General features: G+C 40.6%; 1 protein-coding gene across 2 annotated transcripts in view; it reads left to right on the forward strand.

The window, feature by feature from the left end:
- Window positions 1-22,261, forward strand: part of PIBF1 (progesterone immunomodulatory binding factor 1) — a 233,321-nt gene that overhangs the window by 127,291 nt on the left and 83,769 nt on the right. For both annotated transcript variants that reach the window (XM_056555507.1, XM_056555506.1), the window contains exon 14: window positions 19,533-19,635. In XM_056555507.1, coding sequence (XP_056411482.1) covers window positions 19,533-19,635 — 103 coding nt within the window. The remainder of the gene's footprint in view (window positions 1-19,532; window positions 19,636-22,261) is intronic.

The raw sequence follows: 22,261 nt of genomic DNA on the forward strand, positions 1-22,261 counted from the left end.
GCTATTGTACCTTGTTAGCCTTAGAAACATACGAGATGAGCGCTATTCCACTCATCTGTACTTTAGTTACATCATACCAAACGAAGACACAGCAACAGTGGTGGTATGATACCGTTATTGTTGCTGTGTCTTTGTTTTGGAATGGAGTTTGCTGGTTGGGCATGCTGGTTGGACACTTGCAAATGTGCTGACTCTTCTGGTCTTTAGTTACATCATAAGGGAAACTGACAAGCCATTCACCTGGACTTAGCCCAATACACTGGGTTATAGTGCAGATGAATAGGAATAATATAAGGCATCACTTACTGAAATTGGTCCAGAAATTTAGAATATATGGCCCCTTTGCTAAAATGCTAGAGGTTTAGTGCACAATGGGGGATGGAGCTGGTTTGCTGAGCTTCCCAGCTTCTGTCCTGTTTACAGCGCTATGCCAGCATTTAATGCATGGGTGTCAAACATGAGGCGCACAATGAATGTCTTTGCGGCCCGACATCCCTGTGTCCCGAAAAATCTTTTCAGGACACAAGGATGTCCCGGTTACCTCTCTGCGGCCCCGCGTTAACTTTAAAAACGCAGGGGCCGCCCGGAGGTAGCGCACGCAGGGACATCACTGATGTCCCGTGCGTGCGCTCATAGAAGAGCGGAGCAGCGAGCAGGACACGCTGGTATGGTAAGTCACCACTCACCAGCATGTCATCTTCAGTGTTCCGACCATCTCTCCGGTCCCGGGACCTACTGCTGTGGCTCATAGGCCATAGCAGTAGATCGTGACACCGGACCGGAAGAGCTGAGGCAAGTGCTCTCTATTAGGGATCGACCGATTATCGGTTTGGCCGATATAATCGGCCGATAATCATGATTTTGGGCATTATCGGTATCGGCAATTACTTTACCGCGACCCGCCGCACAGCACCACACCGCCTCGCACCCCCCACCGCACCGCCCCGGCTCCATTGCCTCCCCCATCCCCGGTTTTATAATTGCCTTTAACCGGGGTCCACGCTACTTCTGGCTCCTGCAGCGTCCTGCGTTACGCTGTGCGCAATGACGAGTGACGCACAGTGACAGCTCAGGAGGACGCCACCGGAGCCAGATGTAGAGTGGACCCCGGGAACAGGTAATTATAAAACCGGGGATGGCAATGGGGCCGGGGCGGTGCGGTGGGGGGTCCGGCGCGTTGCGTGGCGGTAGGGGGCGCGGATCGGTGCAGCAGTGGGGGGGGGGGGGGGGGAGGTTGCGGTGGCGGTCATAGGACTCAGGACCCCCGGACAGGCAGGGGGAGAGAAGAGGGTGGCGGTGGCGGCTTATGGCACCGCAAAAGCTGCTGCAGTTCATTGATTTAAAGCGCCTGCTTTAAATCAATGATCTGCAGCGGTGTCGCGGGGGGATAAATAGCCGATAACTTATACCGGAATATCGGTATAAGTTATCGGCTATCGGCCCTAACCTCCACTGATTATCAGTATCAGCCCTAAAAAAACGATATCGGACGATCCCTACTCTCTATCACCCAAAGTGCAAGAAAAAGTGCAAATGTGTCACACTAAAAAAACATGCAGAAAGGAAGCGGTCTATCGCTAAGCCCTTCTCCAACAAGAGAGAGGCCCCCCAACAAAATTACCCTTCACCTCTGGGCCAATTTAAAATGTATTCACAAAAAAAAAAAAAAAAAAAACTTGACTGTTTTCTACTCTCATCTCCATACCCAGCATCAGAATTTGTCTTCAATAAATGCACACAGTTTTTTAAATAATGTCCACCTTACCAAACTTGAAAGATGTATCATTGAAGAGTTTAACACAAACAATACAATACAGGCTGAATGCAGACAAGAGATAGGGGTGAGGATATAAGTTTTATTTTACAGGGTTCATTTATGCTAAAAAGGCTTCTTCCAGCCCATGTAACAGCTATTCCAATAGCCCACAAGGACTCCACCTCCCCCTCCAATTACAGACTAATTTGACTCCTCAATATAGATCTAAAAGTATTTACTGCAATTCTAGCTAACCGCTTAAATAGATTCCTACTGTCTATAATCCACAAGGATTAAGTGGGATTTATCCCAGGGCGACAGGCCTAGGACAATGTCCGAAAATGTTAAACATTATTCATACAGCTAAAACGTTTCAATCCCTATTAACATTTTCAGCACTCAACATAGAGAAAGAGTTTGATAGCCTCTCATGGAACCACTTTTCATGCTTTGTATGCTGTGAGTTTTAACAGACCCCTTGTTAAATGCACTAAAAGTTTTGTATTCAACTGTAGAAGCCTTTCCTAAAATGCCTTCAAGCTTACTGCAAATGAAAACCAAAGTTTGCCCCAAGTCATGTCGCATTATAAAACACTATCACTTAGGGCTGGGCGGTATACCGGTTCATACCGAATACCGAAATTTTTGTGCTGCACGATATGAATTTTAACCCATACCGCAATAGCGGTTTGGCCCCTCCCCCTCGGGAATGAATGAAGCATCAGCCCAGCGCTGCGCTGTCCCCACATCGGGGAACTAATCATATGTGACCCACGAGCGCTGCCCTCCTCGTACTCCTGTTTGTTGCGGCCATTGGCTGTCCGGGCATGCTGGGAGTTGTAGTTTTGCAACATCTGGAGGTCTGCAGGTTGAAGACCACTGCTCTATACTGTATCCCTATGCCCGGGCTGCAAAAGGTAAACAAAATAAACTTTAACTCAACTTCCCTGTCGGTCCGGACCTGCTTCCTGGAAACTGGAACGTCGGACAGCCGTCATCCTATCACCGGCCGCAGCGATGTTCCGCCTCTGCCGGTGATAGGCTGAGCCCACTGTCATTTAAGAAGCCAGCTTCTTACATGACAGGGGGCTCAGCCTATCACCGGCCGAGGCAAAACATCGCTGCGGCTGTTGATAGGCTGACGGCTGTCCCACGTTCACGTCCCCAGCGTAAGGCCAACGTAGGAACGTGCGTTAAAGTGTCATACCGCCCAGCCCTGCTATCACTGCAGAAAAACCTGACCTCTAAAATATTTTTTTGTAGTGATAGTGCCTTCTAACTGTCCTCAAACTATTACAATCTCCTGTGTCACTAGGCGGGGCTGCTCTTGCCACCAGTACTTTTTGCCCTATCCATGGAGCCCTTGGCTATTGCTATTAGACATAGTCAGACAACTATACAAATTAACCTTTTTTCAGACAACTTATTGGTAACCCTTGCCAAATCCCTTACCTTTCTCTCTTCAGTCTTTTCCAAACCATACCGTGGTTCGCCTGTATTTCAGGTTTACATTTTAACAATGACAATTCTGATATTATGTATTGTGAAAAGTCTCATGTCAATAAATAGATTCAACTAAAGTTTTTTTGTTTTTTTTCTTTATCTATGTGATCACTATATAGGGGGAATTTATCTTTGTCTTTTTAAGATCAGTTTTTGTGCCTATAGAGCTATGCAGCGTTTCAGGCTCTCTTTTTGCAACCTTTTTTTTTTTTTTTTTTTTTTTTTTTTTTTTGGTATAAGGACCAACCATTAAGGTTAGTCTTTTGCAGCATACCACAGTTTTTAGTCCGGCCACAAAACTGCATACATTGCAAAAATGACCCGACCGGATGAATGAAACTTAATTGTGAATGCCCCCTTACCTGGATCCTCTGCTGCTGCTGTGTCAACCATGCAGGAAATGCCAGCTCAGATAGTGACCATGTTTATTTATATACAGAAAATAAAATGACAGAACAGCTTGAGACTCCATAGAAACCATTGACTACACTGGTGATCTACAATGCATTCAGAAATTTGAAGTTATGTTGCAACCTTTTGCCAAAATAAAAACTAGTCGCTCCCCATTATTCTGCACTCAATACCCCATAATCAAAGTTAAAACAGAATGTAAAAAATCTTTGTAGTAAAAACTAAAGTATTCAGTCCGTTTCCTCAATACTTAGTTGAAGCCACTTTAGCGGTAATTGCAGATTCCAGGCTTCTTGGGTATGATGCCACAAGGCTTGCACACCTCAATTTGGAAATCTTCTGTGATTCTCGCAAGCGATCCTCTCAAGTTCTGTCAGGTTGGATGAGGACTGTCAGTGGACTGCATAGACAGGTGATCTTGCAGCCTTGCGCTAAAATAAAAAATCTGTGCTTGATTTCTGTCCGACATGACATTTAGAATTGAGGTCAGAATGTTGAATCTTGGTTTCATTACAATCTTGGTTTTCTCACAGTCTGAGAGTCCTTTAGGTGCTTTTTTGAAAACTCCAGGCGGCTTCTATCCATGTGTCTTTTACTGAGGAGATACTTTTTGATTTGATGGATTGGTGAAGTACTGCAGTGATTGTTGACTTTGTTGAAGTTTCTCCCATAGGATGTTTGGAGCTTAGCCAAAGTGACTATTTGATCCTTGGTCTCTCTTACCAGATACGTGCCTCCACACAACCATGTCTTTGAGCTTTACAGCCAGTTCTTTCCACCTCATCATTTGTTTTCTTTTTTTTTTTTTTTTTTTCTCTCATATTGTCAGCAGTGAGACCTTATATAGGCTGGGGTGTGTATTTCTAAATAATATCCAGTCAACTGAATTTACCATAGATAGACACCAAAATGTTCAAGAGAAACACGAGGCCACCAGAGCTAAATTTTTGCAAACATTTTGCATAGGTAATACATTTCAATAAAAGTAAAAATTTTGCATAAAAGATTTTAATAAAAGTAGAAACTTTCAGTGTCCCAACTCTTTGGATCCAAGAGTTTTTTTTTTTTAATTGATATGGTTCATATGCTAATCCTAGTTTTAAACCTCATGTTCCAGTGAGTTGTTTCAGTGGCTACCAGGTGGAGCTCACCACATGCCACTTGTGGTACATTTTTTCAGTAGTAGCAACTTTCTTTGCAAATATCACTAGAATAGCAGGCAAATTAGTGGGGTATCCACTGTGTATACTTCCCTTTAAGTTCTTTAATATGTGCTGATAACAGATGGAGTCTACATTGTACCAAAGCCTGTTGAGATGTGAAAATTGAGCTCTCATTGGTTGTTATGAGAAAATGACACCAGTTTTTGTCTCCTACATATTTATAAATGTGGACCCTTGTGTTTTATTTTTGTCTCATTTTTTTCTAATGTCTCTAGCCATGGTTTGTTACTCTGTTGCATTCAGGATATCATTATTATTTATTTACATATCTCCCTTGATTTCAGGACACTTTACATCTGATAAGGGTTAACCCCTTAACGACCACGGCCATATATTTACGTCCTGTGGCCGTCTCCCAATCTGTGAAGCACGCTCAGAAGCTGAGCACGCTTCGTATCTGTGGGGTAATGTGCGGCGATGTCCGCGGCTAATACCGGACATCGCCGATCGGGCTGATATCCGGTATTAACCCTTTAGCCCCTTAACGACGCAGGACGTAAATGTACGTCCTGGTGCGGTGGTACTTAACGCACCAGGACGTACATTTACATCCTGTACATAACCGCGGGCATCGGAGCGATGCCCCTGTCATGCACGGCTGATTCCGGCTGCTGATCGCAGCCAGGGACCCGCCGGCAATGGCCGACGCCCGCGATCTCGCGGGCGTCCGCCATTAACCCCTCAGATGCCGGGATCAATACAGATCCCGGCATCTGCGGCAGTACGTGATTTCAATGAATGATCTGATCGCCCGCAGCGCTGCTGCGGGAATCCGATCATTCAGAATGCCACACGGAGGTCCCCTCACCTGCCTCTGTCTGGCTCCCGCCGTCTTCTGCTCTGGTCTGAGATCGAGCAGACCAGAGCAGAAGATGACCGATAACACTGATCTGTTCTATGTCCTATACATAGAACAGATCAGTATTAGCAATCATGGTATTGCTATGAATAGTCCCCTATGGGGTCTATTCAAGTGTAAAAAAAATGTAAAATTAAAAGTAAAAAAAAAGGGAAAAATCCCCTCCCCCAATAAAAAAGTAAAACGTCATTTTTTTCCTATTTTACCCCCAAAAAGCGTAAAAAAATAAATTTAATAGACATATTTGGTATCGCCCCGTGCGTAAATGTCCGAACTATTAAAATAAAATGTTAATGATCCCATACAGTGAACGGCGTGAACGTAAAAAAAAAAAGTCCAAAATTGCTACTTTTTAAATACATTTTATTTAATAAAAATTCTAAAAAATGTATTAAAAGTTTTTCATATGCAAATGTGGTATCAAAAAAAAGTACAGATCATGGCGCAAAAAAATGAGCCCTCATACCGCCGCTTATACGGAAAAATGAAAAAGTTATAGGTCATCAAAATAAAGGGATTATAAACGTACGAATTTGGTTAAAAATGTTGTGATTTTTTTTTTTAAGCAGCACAACAATAATATAAAAGTATGTAATAATGGGTATCATTTTAATAGTATTGACCCTCAGAATAAAGAACACACGTAATTTTTACCGTAAATTGTACGGCGTGAAAACAAAACCTTCCAAAATTAGCAAAATTGCGTTTTTCTTTTTAATTCCCCCACAAAAATAGTGTTTTTTTGTTGCGCCATACATTTTATGATATAATGAGCGATGTCATTACAAAGGACAACTGGTCATGCAAAAAACAAGCCCCCATACTAGTCTGGCGATGAAAATATAAGAGATATGATTTTTCGAAGGCAAGGAGGAAAAAACGAAAACGTAAAAATTTAATTGTCTGAGCTCTTAAGGCCAAAATGGGCTGAGTCCTTAAGGGGTTAGACACCGCCATCAAAGTTGATCGCGGCATCTAAAATGGGAGAATACACTGCCAGTTAGGTCAGCGGAGCTGTTCGGGACCACTGCGGTGAAAACGCGCCATCCCGAATAGCTGAGCAGACAGCGGGAAGTGTCTTACCTTCTTCCCGGCTGTCCGATCGGCGTTTGACTGTGCCAAGCCTGAAATCCAGGCTTGAGCAATCAAGCGCAGAAAACACTGATCAATGCATTCCTATGGCAATGCATTAAACAGTGCCTGCAATCAGTATATGCAGTGTTACAGCCCCTAGAGGGTGCTATAACACTGCAAAAAAAAGTTAATAAAAGTGGTTTTACCCCTTCCCTTATAAAAATCTGAATCACCCCTCTTTCCCAATAAAAAATTGTGTGTAAATAAAAACAAACATATGTGGTGTTGCTGCGTGCATAAATGTCCGAACCATAAAAATATATGGTTATTAAACCGAATGGTCAATGGCGTACGCGCAAAAAATGAGCCGTCATACCACCCCATTCGTGGAAAAATAAAAAAGTTATAGGGGTCAGAAGATGACCATTTTAAACGCATTAATTTTCGTGCATGTAGTTATGATTTTTTCCAGAAGTACGACAAAATCTAACCTATATAAGTAGGGTATCATTTTCATCGTATGGACCTACAGAATAAAGATAGGGTGTAATTTTTACCGAAAAATGTACTGCGTAGAAATGGAAGCCTCCAAAATACAAAATGATGTTTTTTCTTCAATTTTGTCGCACAATGATATTTTTTTTTCTATTTTGCCGTAGATTTTTGGGTAAAATGTCTAATGTCATTACAAAGTAGAATTGGTGGCGCAAAAAAAAATAAAAAAGCCATCGTATGGATTTTTTAAATTTGAGGAAAAAAACAAAGTTCAAAAACTAAAAAACGCTTGGTCCTTAAGGGGTTAAAATGCATAACACAAACACTGGTACTGTGAATGCGACACAAAGTAAACTGCAGACTTATACTTGGGGAGAGAGGACCCTGCCTGCGAGGGCTTACAATCTACAAGTAGAGTGAGGGAAAACAGTAGATTGGGCAGCAGGGTTATTGTAGGTCATAGGCTTTCTTGAAGAGATGTGTTGGGGTAGCATTTCCAGTGTATCGGGAAAGCACAGGAGAAGTGTTGGAGATGGTTGTGTGAGGTGGGGATGAGGGGAGACCACAGGCGGAGGTCTTGAGAGGATCGGAGATTATGCAAGGGTCGGGATCGGGAGATCAGGTTAGAGATGTATGGAGGAGACTACATGTATTTGTTAATATTTTTTTCCAGTAAACACTTATAATCTACCTTCTTACTTGCAGTTTTCAGTTTATCATACAATATCATGCAATAAACAAACCTAAAACTAAATTTTACACCTGCCAAAAAAGTTAAATAATTTATGTCTGTGTTTATACTTTGAAGCTTTATTTTTTAACATTTTCTTTTAGATTACCAAGAACCTCGAGAAAATTGTACAACATGGTGAAATATTTATGTTCAGAGTAGTAATTGTTTTAGATATGCTATTTGCTTTTATGAATGCTATACCTCAATCCCTCAGACTCAACAACAACATCCATAGTTTCAAACGTGGCCTAAAAACACATCTCTTCAGACAGGTCTATAACATTCTCTAATTGGCCTCAACATATCCTCAATATATCCCCACACCTCTTGTTTGAATAGTTATTGCGTAATATTATGTCTGATACTTGTCTTTGCCTGTACCCCATAATTGTAAGCGCTGCGGAATCTGTAGGCGCTATATAAATAAATAAAATAAAATATAATAAAAATAAAATAAATAAATTAGATATAGTGTGTAGATGACCTTTGGTCCTAAAAAACATGGACATTTTGGTTAAGCATGTGTACAACCTAATAAGGAAGTAAACTTTTATATATTGCTAAATTGTTTATAGAATTAGTCTCAAATAGTCTGTGACTTGTTTTTAACTTGGTGATTGTGAAATAGGGAACATTCTCATCATTACAATTTACCACCTTGTCCTGATCAGACTAAACAAATGGGGGGAAAAAAAACATTTGTACAATTTGTTCTCCCAATGTTTCCCGTGCTTATTGTGTAGGTACATGTCAGCCTTTACTCTGTTAATGGGCCTGTCAATCTTAGCCTCATAACTTTCATTACCTGTTTGCTCTGTTGCAGCCGTACTGGCTTTACTGTTTTTACAAGCCTTTTTGGTCTGGTGGCCTCTCATCTTCTCCATCTGTCCATCATCACTTTGTGTTCAGCTAATTTAGAAGTTGCTAATGCGTGGTGCAGAATAACATTCCTTGTAGAGCACCAGTTCTCTGACCTCTGTCCTCCTCAATATACAGGTGTATCTTGTAGTTTGATAACGCGAAAGAAGAGCTTGTTTGTTGACGTGTGGTTTTAAAGGGAACTAGCTGAGTACCTGGCACTGCCCCGTTTTCCCTACCTTATCATTGTGGAGGAGGAAAAGCAACAAAGGAGGAAGCTTTTATCCTCGTATCCAGACCTCAAATCCCGTCCCCATATCTAATCCTCATATCTCGTCTTCATATGCCATCCCCATATCCCACCACCATATCCCGTCCTCATATCCTGTCCCAATATCCTGCCCCCATATCTAATCCTCATTTCTAATCCTCATCTCCCATCCTCAGGTGGGGCTGAGTTGTGGTAAAGATATTGTAAGCTAAAAATAAAATGGGGGTGTTGCTTAAAGTGTGGGCTTGTCTTTGCAAGATGGGGCATGGAATGAGGGGAGGGTGTTTCTTGTCAGTGACTGACGCATTTACCAGGAGATGCGGAGCTTGTGGAGTGTGGCACCAAAAGTCCTTTATACTTGCGGTAGAATTGAAACAAAAACCCCATCCTTCACATATGGGGGTAGGTTAGGGGTTAATTTAATGATTAGATATTTTTTATTTGACATATAAGTAACATGTGACCAAGTATTATCAAAATATCTCTAGCCGTACAGAAGTTATGCTGGAACATACAGTTTCCATAGATTTGCATGGGACTTTAAACAAAAACCCTGACCCTCACAAATGGGGGTAGCTAAAGGTTAAATTAACTGTCCTATATTTTAAGTGGATATATAACTAACCTGTGACCAAGTATTATTGAAATATCTCCAGCCGTTTGGAAGTTATGCAGTAACATATATTTCCCATAGACTTGTATGGGACTGGAAACAAAAACCCAGACCCTCGCAAATGATGGTGAGTAAGGGTTAAATCACCTACCCTATGTTTGTTGTTGACATATAAGTAACATGTGTGCCAGGTTTCATGTGAATATTTTTAGCTGTTTGGAAGTGATGCTGGAACATACACACACACACACACGCATCATTCATACATACATACATACATTGGGGAGATTCTCAAAAACTACTGTAATTTCTGTTCCAGCGATATTATTCACACAATTTTTTTTCTCCTCACATTTTCAAAGGTCTCTTGTGCTGCTTTGAAAAAAGTGAAAATTCATTTTCGCGCCGTTTTTGTTTTCGCGCCAACATATTTTTTTTTTGTGCCGCCTTATTGGATTTTTTTGCGCCAAAATTGATTTTTTTTATTTTTGGTGCAAAATTCTTTGAGAATCTCCCCCATTGAGTTTTATTTATATAGATTAAATAAAAGGAACACGTTTAGACTAAGCAGTAACAGAAGACTTAGAAGAAGAATTACTTTCTTAGGAAGCATTTAAAATTGCTGATCACATGAAATAGAAGTTCTCAATATGGTTCTTGCACGATCTCCCTGGTGATTATAGATAGTGGACTGCTGTCCGCATGCTGGTAATAGTGGTTCGTTCATGTAGTTGGTACTTGTGTGGTCACCATTGTCTAAAGAACGTGTGCATTACATTACATTACTTATCAACTATAACTGCATGATCTCAACATATACGTGCACGGTAAAGCATATACTTGTACCATTGTGTTTCTCTAATGTTGTTCCAAATTTATTTTTATGTAATTTCATTTATCATAACATGTCCCTACACTAATTTATTACCTATAGAAACATGGTTTCCTCTCTGTCCTGTCATGTTGCTACAGGAAAACCTTTGGCTGGTGCTGGGCCATGAGTCAATATCTGGAAACAGTGTTAGTTTATGCCCAGGAAGCCAGACAAGCCAATGTATCTGACTAGATTTAAAACGCCAAGCTCCATTATACTGTAGAAGACGTCTGTAGAAGTTGTATTTATTAAACCAACATTTTGCACGTGACAAAGGGCATTTGTCTTTGCAATATCCTGTATGCAAGGTGTTTTCATGTCCTCCTAAAGAAAAAATAAAAATAAATTGTTCATACCAAAATTAGAACACAGGTTGTTGGTTTTTTTAATTCTGTGTGACATTTCAGGCATGTGACAAATATCTTCATTGTTGTAAGGGGCCTTTTATATGAGCTAATGGACTGCAGATAAGAAGCACCGATCTCCGTGATCATCATTTGTTTGATAAGCCGTCACAATGCCCAGCCACATGAGTAATCACACAAAAGATGCTAGTTGTCAGCTGATCATTGGCCTTTTTACATTACATCACTAGTCAGGTGTTCAAAAGAGCCTGTCTTTGCTTCAATGGGTGGAGCGACCGCTGGGTGGGAAGGAGATCATTCTGCAAAAATTGTAGTTTTGCAACAGTTGGAGGCACACTGGTCTATTGTTCACAGCTGAGCATGGAAGGCAGCACACCTGTACTTCAGTGGGGGTGGGGTGGTTGATGTGTAGGAGGGAGTAAAGTGACCTCACACTTACAAACAATGAATTCTGGGACTTTTAGTTGAAAAAAAGGAACTCTAACTGGAAATAGCCATTTCACAAAAAGAAATCAGCAGTGCTGTAGTGGAATCACAACATTTAGCTCCGAAACAAGCACAGATCCTCCCTAAGCATGTCCATTACTGTCTGGCAGGTAAGTACTAAAATCTTCTTATGGTGGATAACCCCATTTACAGGGGTACTCCACTGGAAAAAATGTTTTTTAAATCAACTGGTGCCAGAACGTTAAACAGATTTGTAAATTACTTCTAGTTAAAATCTTAACCCTTCCAGTACTTATCAGCTGCTGTATGTTCCAAAGGAATTTTTTTCAATTTGCATTTCCTTTCTGTCTAACCACAGTGCTCTCTGCTGACACCTCTGTCTATTTCAGGAACTGTCCAGAGTAGAAGCAAATCCCCATAGCAAACCTCCTATATTAAACAGAGGTGTCAGCAGAGAGCACTGTGGTCAGACAGAAAAGAAATTCAAAAAGAAAATAACTTCCCGTGGAGTATACAGCAGCTGATACTGGAAAGGTTAAGATTTTTAAATAGAAGTAATTTACAAATCCATTTAACTTTCTGGCCCCAGTTGATTTTAAAAAAATAAAAAAAATTCCTAGCGGCGTACCCCTTCAAAGGGGTACTCCGGCCCTAATACATCTTATACCCTATCCAAAGGATAGGGGTTAAGATGTCTGAACATGGGGGTCCCTGGGGACCCCTCGCAATCTCTCATTCCGCACCCACCTTTGTGAGATCTCCGCAGCGTTGGAGGCTCCGAGTGTGAAGCGTAACGACCACGGGGCCAGACAATCGTGACGTCACGCCCCTGCCCCCTTAATGCAAGTCTATGGGAGGGGGCGTGGCAGCCTGTCCTGTACATGACCGCAAGCATCGGAGCGGTGCTCGCATCATGCACTGCAGGTCCCGGCTGTAATAGCAATATCCGCCATTAACCCCTCAGATTCCGTGATCAATACAGATCACTGCATCTGCGGCAATGCACACATTTAAATAGATGATTGGATACCCCCATCGGATCCATTTATCTAAAATGGTGGCAGGTGGTCCCCTCACCTGCCTCCGGCTCTCTCCTGGGGTCTGAGATCGAGCAGACCAGAGCAGAAGATAGCCGATAACGCCCTATGCATAGCACTAAACAGTATTAGCAATTGATTAATATATTTAGTATCACCGCATGCGTAAATGTCCGAACTATCAAAATATAATGATCCCGTATGGTGAATGGCGTAAAATTGCTGCTTTTTTTTGTCACATTTTATTTTAAAAAATGTATTTAAAAAGTGATTTAAAAGTTTTATACAAGCAAATGTGGTATCAAAAAAAGTACAGATCAAGGCGCTAAATATGAGCCATCATAACGCCCCATATACGGAAAAATGAAAATGTTATATGTGGTCAAAATAGGATGATTTTAAACTTTCTGATTTTGTACAAAAAGTTTGATTTTTGAAAGCAGTACAGTAATAGAAAAGTATGTAACCATGGGTATCATTTTAATCGTATTGACTCACAGAATAAAGAAAACATGTCATTTTTTTCCCGTAAAATCTACAGTGTGAAAACAAAACCCTACAAAATTAGCAAAATTGTGGTTTTCATTAAAATTTCCTCCCTAACAAAATAATTTTTTGGGTTCTTTGTACATTTTATAGAAATATGATAGGTGTCATTACTAATTACAATTGATCACGCAAAAAAAATAAACTCTTATATGGATCTGTAGATGGAAATATAAAAGAGTTATAGATTTTAGAAGGCGAGGAGGTAAAACGAAAACGCAAAAATAAAATTGGCCTGGTCCTTAAGGTGATTATGGACTTGGTACTTAAAGGGGTACTCCGCCCCTTGACATCTTATCCCCTATCCAAAGGATAGGGGATAAGATATCAGATCGCCGCTGCGGCATCCTGCTATCATTACTGCATAGAGCGAGTTTGCTTTGCGCCTAATGACTGGCAATACAGGGGCCGGAGCATCATTACGTCACGGCTCCGCCCCCCGCAGACATCCCGGCCCACCCCCTCAATACAAGTCTATGGGAGGGGGCGTGGTGGTCGTCACGCCCTCTGCATTAGACTTGCATTAAGGGGGCGGGCTGTAAGTGCACGAGGGGCGGAGCCATGACGTCACGCTGCTCCGTCCCCTGTATCGCCGGTCATTACGCACAGAGCGAACTTGCTCTGTGCAGTAATGATAGTGCAGAGCCGCAGCGACGATCTGACATCTTATCCCCTATCCTTTGGATAGGGGATAAGATGTCAAGGGGCGGAGTACCCCTTTAAGGGGTTAAAGAGGACCTGTGGCCAACCAAGGAAAAATTAAGATTTGTCAAGATATGTGGGTTTATAGTTTATCTGTCAATTTAGGAAATCAGATAGACGTGAACTTAATTTAAATAATGGGAGTGACAATCATTTGATGGGTGGGATTATACAGTTGGGTGATAATGTAATCTAAATTTTATGGGAGTGGACCACAATCCTCTTTAAGGCAGCGTTCACAAAGTGTAAAATGAAAATAACAATACATAGACATGTTCATTCTTTCGACAGAAATATGCGCAGGCTGTATTGCCATCAATGATGGCGGCACAGGTCTGCTAAGTACTAGCACCGAAGGTTTTCGCCGGCGGCCACTCAGAATCTTCGACCCAGAATGTGTTTGGAAATTCCACAGCGTGAACATGTCCTATGGAGGGTGGCATCATTTGGTTGAGAGCAGTAGCATATTTCTCTTCTCAAAAATAAGGGTTTATACTTTGTTAGGAATTCCATTTTCGTTTTCTCAAAGATATCTATAATAAGATGTGTAAAAGTCTCCTAAAGGCAGACTGTATCTTAAAGAAAATCCCTTCTCCATTGAGCTTTTATTTCACTGGCATTTTATTAGAACAGCTTTAGTTCTAGATTTCCATGGCTAAAGTCGATTTCTTTGTTTCCTACATTTCTTTACAGGAAATTGAGGACAGGTTGGACTTAATAACTTTGATTTAAACATTACAGAAACTTGATGAAACTTGAAAAGTATCAGCATAATGTTTTTATTTCACTCAAGGCTCATCTTGAAAGAACAAAACAAGATTTTCTGGTTGTACATTTCTTGTCCTGACATTTCACCTCCTGTCATTAGCATTCATTATTAAGCTTTTCAAAGCAAATGAAGTGAAGATACATATTGTGCTTAGTGTTCAATTCTTGACATAATGGTTTAGGTTTAAGCCTTTTTTCTTTGCTTGCTTTGTACACCTTCATAATGGTGGTGAATGTGTTTGCTTTGTAAAGATTTTGTGGATTCATTTGCAGAGAAACTGGTCACACATAGACTCTCATCATGCTCTGCAGAGAAACGTCCTTACAGGTGTCTGAAGTGTGGTGGCCCAGTACGGGAGGTGTTTCCCCGTATTCCTGCTGCCCTGTCAGCCAGCCTCCTTCAGTGTCCCCAGGGCCCCCTGCATTAGTTTCCCCATTGTAAATATGTTGTACTGTATCAAATGTGTTATCACTTTAAGAGTTATACCATGTGATATACCATGTGCTGGTTACCCAGGAGGTACAAGTGACCAGGTGACCCCAGGGGTGACCTATGGGCTCCCTGCTAGTCTCCCCCATATAAACCCTGGGTTGAGCTAGCCACTCTCTCTTTTGCACCAAGCCTTTGCTGAGGTCAATCATGCCTAGTGTGTGTGTCCAGAGTATTGGAGGCCTCAACTCAAGTCCTGCAGCCACAGTCAAGTGCAAGTAATCTAAACCTTTAGTAACAAATAACTTTTTTTTTGTGATATGATAGGTACGCTTTAAGTATTTACTCGTGGATGAAAAAAATACAGTTTTGAGTCCTTTTTATCTTTTGTCCCTCGCCATTGTCCTAATTTGGTTCCATCCGTGAGAGTTCAGATATTCTTGGGATTTATAATATTAGACAGAGTGATGATGCAATTTCCATTGAGGGAATCAAATGAATGGATCATAAAGGTGCATTATCTGATTTGTACTAGACTGATCGTGTTCATGCAAGGAGCTTATGGTGCCTTTGCTGGATTTTTCATTTTAGAGAAAGCATCTCTCAAAGAAAAGAAACATTGGGGAGGTTTTCAGGCATGCAGGAATAGGTCTCACTTGACTAAATAACAAGTTTTAGTATACTAACCTTTCTTATGTCTTCCTGTCTGTATGTCGTATTTTTTTCCTTTATGGTCGCTTAAAGCTACTAAAAGTCTACTTTTAAACCTGTTTTCCAATCATTTACCCTAGACACCTGTTCATTTGCATCTAAAAGCCAGCATAAATGGTCATATATCAAGCTGTTGGCCTGTTCTCCTAGATATAGCACAGTAAAGCTTTTTTTAGGATCCCTGTGTTGTGTTCAATCTGTTTCATAAATAGACAAGATCTTGAATCGTGACTGGTTTTACATGTTAGATATTATTAAGCATATTAACAAATAATTCCCTCTAAAATAAGTTAGATTTCTTTACAAATCTCCAAACTAAATGTCAAGGTTATGTGGTGTTTCAGCTCTGAGACCTTCTATGATTGTAAATCTAGAAACATCAACGTAAACACATCTATCACAGTCATTTAACTTGATATCTATGTGACAAGTATGTATTACATTATCTCTAAATATCAATTAGGTGAAGCTGGTGGATTTGTGCAAAAGTGCTTTTATCATATTCTGAGTTGTTAGCAGTAAGTTTTGTACACATATCGCTATAATATGCATCCCTTTCTGATCGGTGTGGATCATGGGCCGTAACTCTTTTGGTGCAGATTGGGCAGTTGCATCCGGACTAGAGCAGCTCTATAAATGGAGTATAATAACATGAGGCTTTGTTCCAAATTATGCAATGGGACCCAACTAGTTACTCCTAGCCAATTTCAGGACCCCCCACATATTGCGAGAATGAAGGGCATGCAATGCTGCTATAGCATTGAATTTTCCCTGCACAACAGCCTACTCAGCCACCCTCATTCACTAAACATATACTATCAGTTTATGAGATGGAAATACTGTCAAAGCACAAATTCTAAAAAGTTGACATCACTGAAGCCTGCTGGGGACCACTTCTGCCTCACATCATTGTAGTGATGTGATAAATAGAAGACCTCAAGCTCTGTGCAGTTTTCTATGAGGCTCTGTGCAGTTTTCAATGAGGCTTTGTGCAGTTTTCAATTAGGCTATGTGCAACTGTCAATCAAGCTCATTGCAGAGAAACACTTCCTGAGTTTGGTCTCCTGCCAGGCTGGGAGGAGACCAAAGTCACTGTATTAATTGTAGAAAGAAGGTAGCTTCAGCAGGAATGCCAGTTTAGCGTGGCGCTGGACACAGACAGCGAAAGGTGAGTAAAAGCAAAGGAATTGTATTTTCCCAGAATGCAACGCGTTTCACTGCAAAGGCAGCTTCATAAGCCATGAATGAGAACAACAGAGTGGTGAATTTATCTATGTACTAATTAGTCACAGCAGGAGGAAAAACTCTGTGGACCAATGGATACAAGAGAAATTCATTTACAGAGTATAGTGAGAAAATCACAAAAACTAAAGTAATTTTTACCTTGAAAATACATGTACAGGTAATAATACAGCATAGTTATAACAAAAAAAAAATTTAAAAGAGGAAAATACAAAGAAATAATAATAATAAATTGTGTATAAAAAAAATCTAATAATAAATGGACAGAATTGTGCGCATGAATAAATCATGCGCTCAAGGTCTAGAATAAAAAAAGGGTGAAAATAAATATAAAGAGTTAATATATCATGAATAAATTTACGCTATATATATTAAAATATACTGAAAAACATTAGAGATGTTTCAAAATCATAAAAAATATATAAGAAAAATAAACACAAATTGATAGATAAAATATAAATATACTTTCTATCCAAAATAAGCAGATATATGATATTCAACTAAAAATATATAAATAAATAAATAGAAAATGAGACCAGAGAGAATGGTAGAAAATGTTATCGAGCATTCTCTATGGTCTCATTCAGGCCATGTGGTATCAATGTCGAAAGTGTGAATATCCAGTAAGATTCTCTATTAATTAAATATTGAAAATGGTTAGATTTATCTGCTGAAATGGATTCCAGAAACTAGGCATGTCATTTCATTATGCCTAGTTATGTGAATTATTCATGTGCACAATGTTGCCTATTTATTATTTGCCTGCTACTATCCATTATTATTTTTAAATACCATACCTCTAATTCTTTTTAGTACATTTTAACATTTGTTTGTTATATTCATTTTTATATTTTTACTTTAGACTTTGTGCACATGATTTATTCATGCGCACAATTCTGTCCATTTATTATTTGATTATTTTTTTTTCATATATATATATATATACACTATTATTTTTATTTCTTTGTATTTTCCTCTTTTTAAAAAAAAAAAATGTTGTTATAACTATGCTGTATTATTACCTGTACATGTATTTTCAAGGTAAAAATTACTTTAGTTTTCGTGATTTTCTCACTGTACTCTGTAAATGAATTTCTCTTGTATCCTATGGTCTGTGGTGTTTTTCTCCTGCTGTGACTAATTAGTACCAAGATAAATTCACCACTCTGTTGTTCTCATTCATGCCTGATGAAGCTACCTTTGCAGTGAAACGCGTTGCATTCTGGGAAAATAAAATACCTTTGCTTTTACTCACCTTCCGCTGTCTGTGTCCAGCGCCACGATAAACCCGCGTTCCTGCTGAAGCTACTTTCTTTCTACATTTGTTTCAAGCTGGAGGGCTACGGACACTTAACTATTATACGCTCACCATTGTTGTGTATGATGCTACACAACCTCTCCAGGTGAGCGGCTATACAGCCTTTATATACATTTCTCATTCTCCTCTTTTATTACACCACGGAGCGCTTTTACTTTCTTTTTTACTGTATTAATTGTGGTAGGGACCAGAACAGCACCCCCTAGTGGCCATTTTTCTATTACATTTTAAACATATTTATGTTGATAATTTTAAAAGCAAGTGAATGAGAAAGTGTCTGCTAATTATACAAGGAACTCTATATTAAAAGTTTTATTTGGTGACAGGTAATCTTTAACTATTAACTGCTCATCTTACTTGACCTTTTTTGTTATTCATATTCATGCAGTAGCTGCTTTAAAAATTAGCAATTGGATCTAATTTCAGTTTACATTGGCCATGCTTTTCCCCATAGAGCTTATTTGTTGCTCCCGTAATCTTCTGTTGTTTAAAGGGGTGCTCCGGCGCTAAGACATCTTATCCCCTATCCAAAGGATAGGGAATATGATGCCTGATTGCGGGGGTCCCGCCGCTGGGGACCCCATGATCTTCCACGCCGCACCCTGTTAGAATCAGCCCCCGGAGCGTGCTCGCTACGGGTCTGATTACTGGCGATCTCAGGGACGGAGCATAGTAACGTAACGGCTCCGCCCCGTGTGACGTCACGCTCCACCCCCTTAATGCAAGCCTATGGAGGGGGCGTGACACGCCCCCTCCATAGGCTTGCATTGAGGGGGCGGAGCGTGACGTCACACGGGGGCGGAGCTGTGATGTTACTATGCTCCGTCCCTGTGATCGCCAGTAATCAGACCCGGAGCGAGCACGCTCCGGGGCTGATACTAACTGGGTGCGGCGTGGAAGATCACGGGGGTCCCCAGCGGCGGGACCCCCCGATCAGGGATAAGATGTCTTAGCGCCGGAGTACCCCTTTAAATTGTGAAATTAGCTGAGGGCATGAATGGTGCAGATGCCAGTTAAATTTACTACAAGATAAATAAAACATTTGTAAAATATGATGAGATAGTAAAGTAGAGGGGGCGTAGTCAAAGTAAACAAACGTGCGATAGTATCTATAAGCTTGATATTCTGCAGCCACATGATGTGTGGATCCTGTTAATTGGTTATTTCTCCAGTAAACCGGCACTGACCGATTAATGTGTAAGGCTAGAACAAAGCATGTAAATAAGAGACTGCTACTCTAGGACCTTAGGTCGTAGAAATCTTAACATGTTCTTGTAATGACTTTTTCCTCTATAGTGTACACCTGGCAAGAAGACTTCTGCAGCTAGAGAGACAAAATACCTCACTGACTAAAGATTTAGAGCACCAGAAGGAGCAAGCTAAAAAAGTTTCAGTGGAGGTAAGTGAAAAGACCCTAACTAAATGTTTGCCTGGTGGGGTTATCTAACCTTTTGTTATGTGAACTGGCTAGGTCGAAAAAAATTCTGTCTTGGTATAAGGAAATACCTGTTTAGCCAGACAGTGGCAGAGGTGGGCGCTACTGCTGCAGCTATTGGTTGGGGTTCATGTATGTTGAGACCAGGAACAGGAAGTGGTGATCCGAGGGAACACAATGAACATTAGTTCAGCAGCAAGTGATCAATGCTTTTAACTTTAACCCAGTATGACCACTGGCTGGACAGCCCCTTAAAAGGGGTACTCAACCCCTAGACCTCTTATCCCCTATCCAAAGTGAGTGCTGCAGGAGAGATTGTCGGGGTCCCCAGCGGCGAGACCCCCGCGATCAGACATCTTATCCCCTGGATAGGGGATAAGATGTCTAGGGGCGGAGTACCCCTTTTAACTTTAGAAGATGACATACAGATGCCTTTCAAAATTTTTCTTACTGTCTGGTATTTGTAATGGAAATATAGTTGAGATCAAAAGAAAAATTACCCTCCAGATATAACTCATGTTTAGTTTTTAGACGTAAATGTGACATTCTTGATTAACCAGTTATGTATTGAGAAGTATGTAGTGTGCACATGCCTGACTTACTGATGTCATATCTTATTTGTGGTTTATGTATTGTGTTTTTCATACCTTAAGACACTTATTATCAAGGATAGGAAAACATGCGTACATATATTAAAAATGTACTGAAAATTATATGAAAATTAGACATTTCTTTGGAATTGTGGTTCATCAGAATCATTTTGTAGAACAAAATAATGAAACTGGCCTGGACAAAAATGATGGTACTCTGAACTTAAAGAGGTAGTCCGGGGAACTGTACATATCAGATACATATTAGTAAAGCAGCCCCAAAAGATAACTCGCCCTCCTTCAGTCTTCACAGTAGGTACAGTGTTCTTTTCTTTTGTATGCTTCACTTTTTGCATCTGCAAACATAGAGCTGATGTGACTTGCCAAAAAGCTCCAATTTTTTCTCATCTCTCCAAAGAACATTCTCCCAGAATCTTTGTAGTCTGGAAAGATGAGACAGAACTGGAGGTTTTTGGCAAGTTACATCAGCTCCTATGTTCACAAATGCAAAAATGAAGCATATAAAGACATTTTTGGGGGCTGCTTTGCTGCATCTGACACAGGGTGTCTTGAATCTCTACAAGGTACAATGAAATCTCAAGGCATTCTGGAGCTAAATGTGCTGTCCAGTATTATGAATCTTGGTCTCAGTCACAGGTCCTGGGTCCTCCAACAGGATATTGACCCAAAACACACAGCTAAAATCACTTTAGAATGGCTAAGAGCAAAACACTGGACTATTCTGAAGTGGCTTCTGTGAACACTGATCTGAATTCTATTGGACATGCAGTCTGGAGAAGACACCTTCACACCGGAGACAGCTGGAGCAGGATCTTTTGAGGAGTGGGCCAAGATACCTGTACACAAGTGCTGAAGTCTCATTGAGAGTTACAGAAATCACTTGTTTGCAGTGACTGCTTCAAGGTTGTGCAACAAAATATTAAGTTCATGGTACCTTCATTTTTGTCCAGGCCGGGTCCATTATTTTGTTTTTTTAAATGACTCTGTTATACCACAATGCAAAAGCAATGTCAGATTTTCATCGATAATTTTTTCTTCATTATTACTTTTGTCAGTTTTAAGTTATTTCAGGGAGCATAGTGAGTTTTTCAGACTTTAAACAAAGGGTACCAACAGTTGTGTCCATGTCTGTTATATATAATTATGCATTTATATCTATTACTAGCTAAAATGGCTGAAAATATGGACCAAAAACTTAGAGGCAACATGGCCTAAAATAGTTGAATGAACACAGTCAGATTCAAAAACTTTTTATATGTTGTATATGTCGGCAAAACATTAACCTTTCTAATATATTTCATAACTAAATGTTATTTATTTTTATAGAAATCATGGCTTATAAAATCAGGGCTTTGTCCAAGCTGAAGCACAGGCATGGACAAGGTCCAGTAAGTGAGGGTGGGCTAGCTCCCCTCTGTGCTCTCTCCTGTCTTGATAGTACTCCTCTGTGCTCTCTCCTGTCTTGATAGTACTCCTCTGTGCTCTCTCCTGTCTCATAGTACTCCTCTGTGCTCTCTACTTTCGTATAGTACTCCTCTGTGCACCCGCCTATCTGATAGTACTCCTCTCTGCTCTCTCGTCTGATAGTACTCCTCTGTGCTCTCACCTGTCTGATAGGACTCCTCTGTGCTGTCTCCTGTTTGATAGTACTCCTCTGTGCTCTCACCTGTCTGATAGGACTCCTCTTTGCTGTCTCCTGTCTGATAGTACTACTCTGTGCTCTCTCCTGTCTGATAGTACTCCTCTGTGCTCTATCCTCTTCTATCAGACAGGAGAGAGCACAGAGGAGTACCATCAGATAGGAGAGAGCACAGACTATCAGACAGGAGAGAGCACAGAGGAGTACTATCAGACAGGAGAGAGCACAGATCAGACAGGTGAGATCACAGAGGAGTGCTATCAGACAGGAGGGAGCACAGAGGAGTGCTATTAGACAGGAGAGAGCACAGAGGAGTGCTATCAGACAGGAGAGAGCACAG

The sequence above is a fragment of the Hyla sarda genome, chromosome 2 (assembly GCF_029499605.1).
Source record: "Hyla sarda isolate aHylSar1 chromosome 2, aHylSar1.hap1, whole genome shotgun sequence".
Taxonomy (NCBI): Eukaryota; Metazoa; Chordata; class Amphibia; order Anura; family Hylidae; genus Hyla; species Hyla sarda.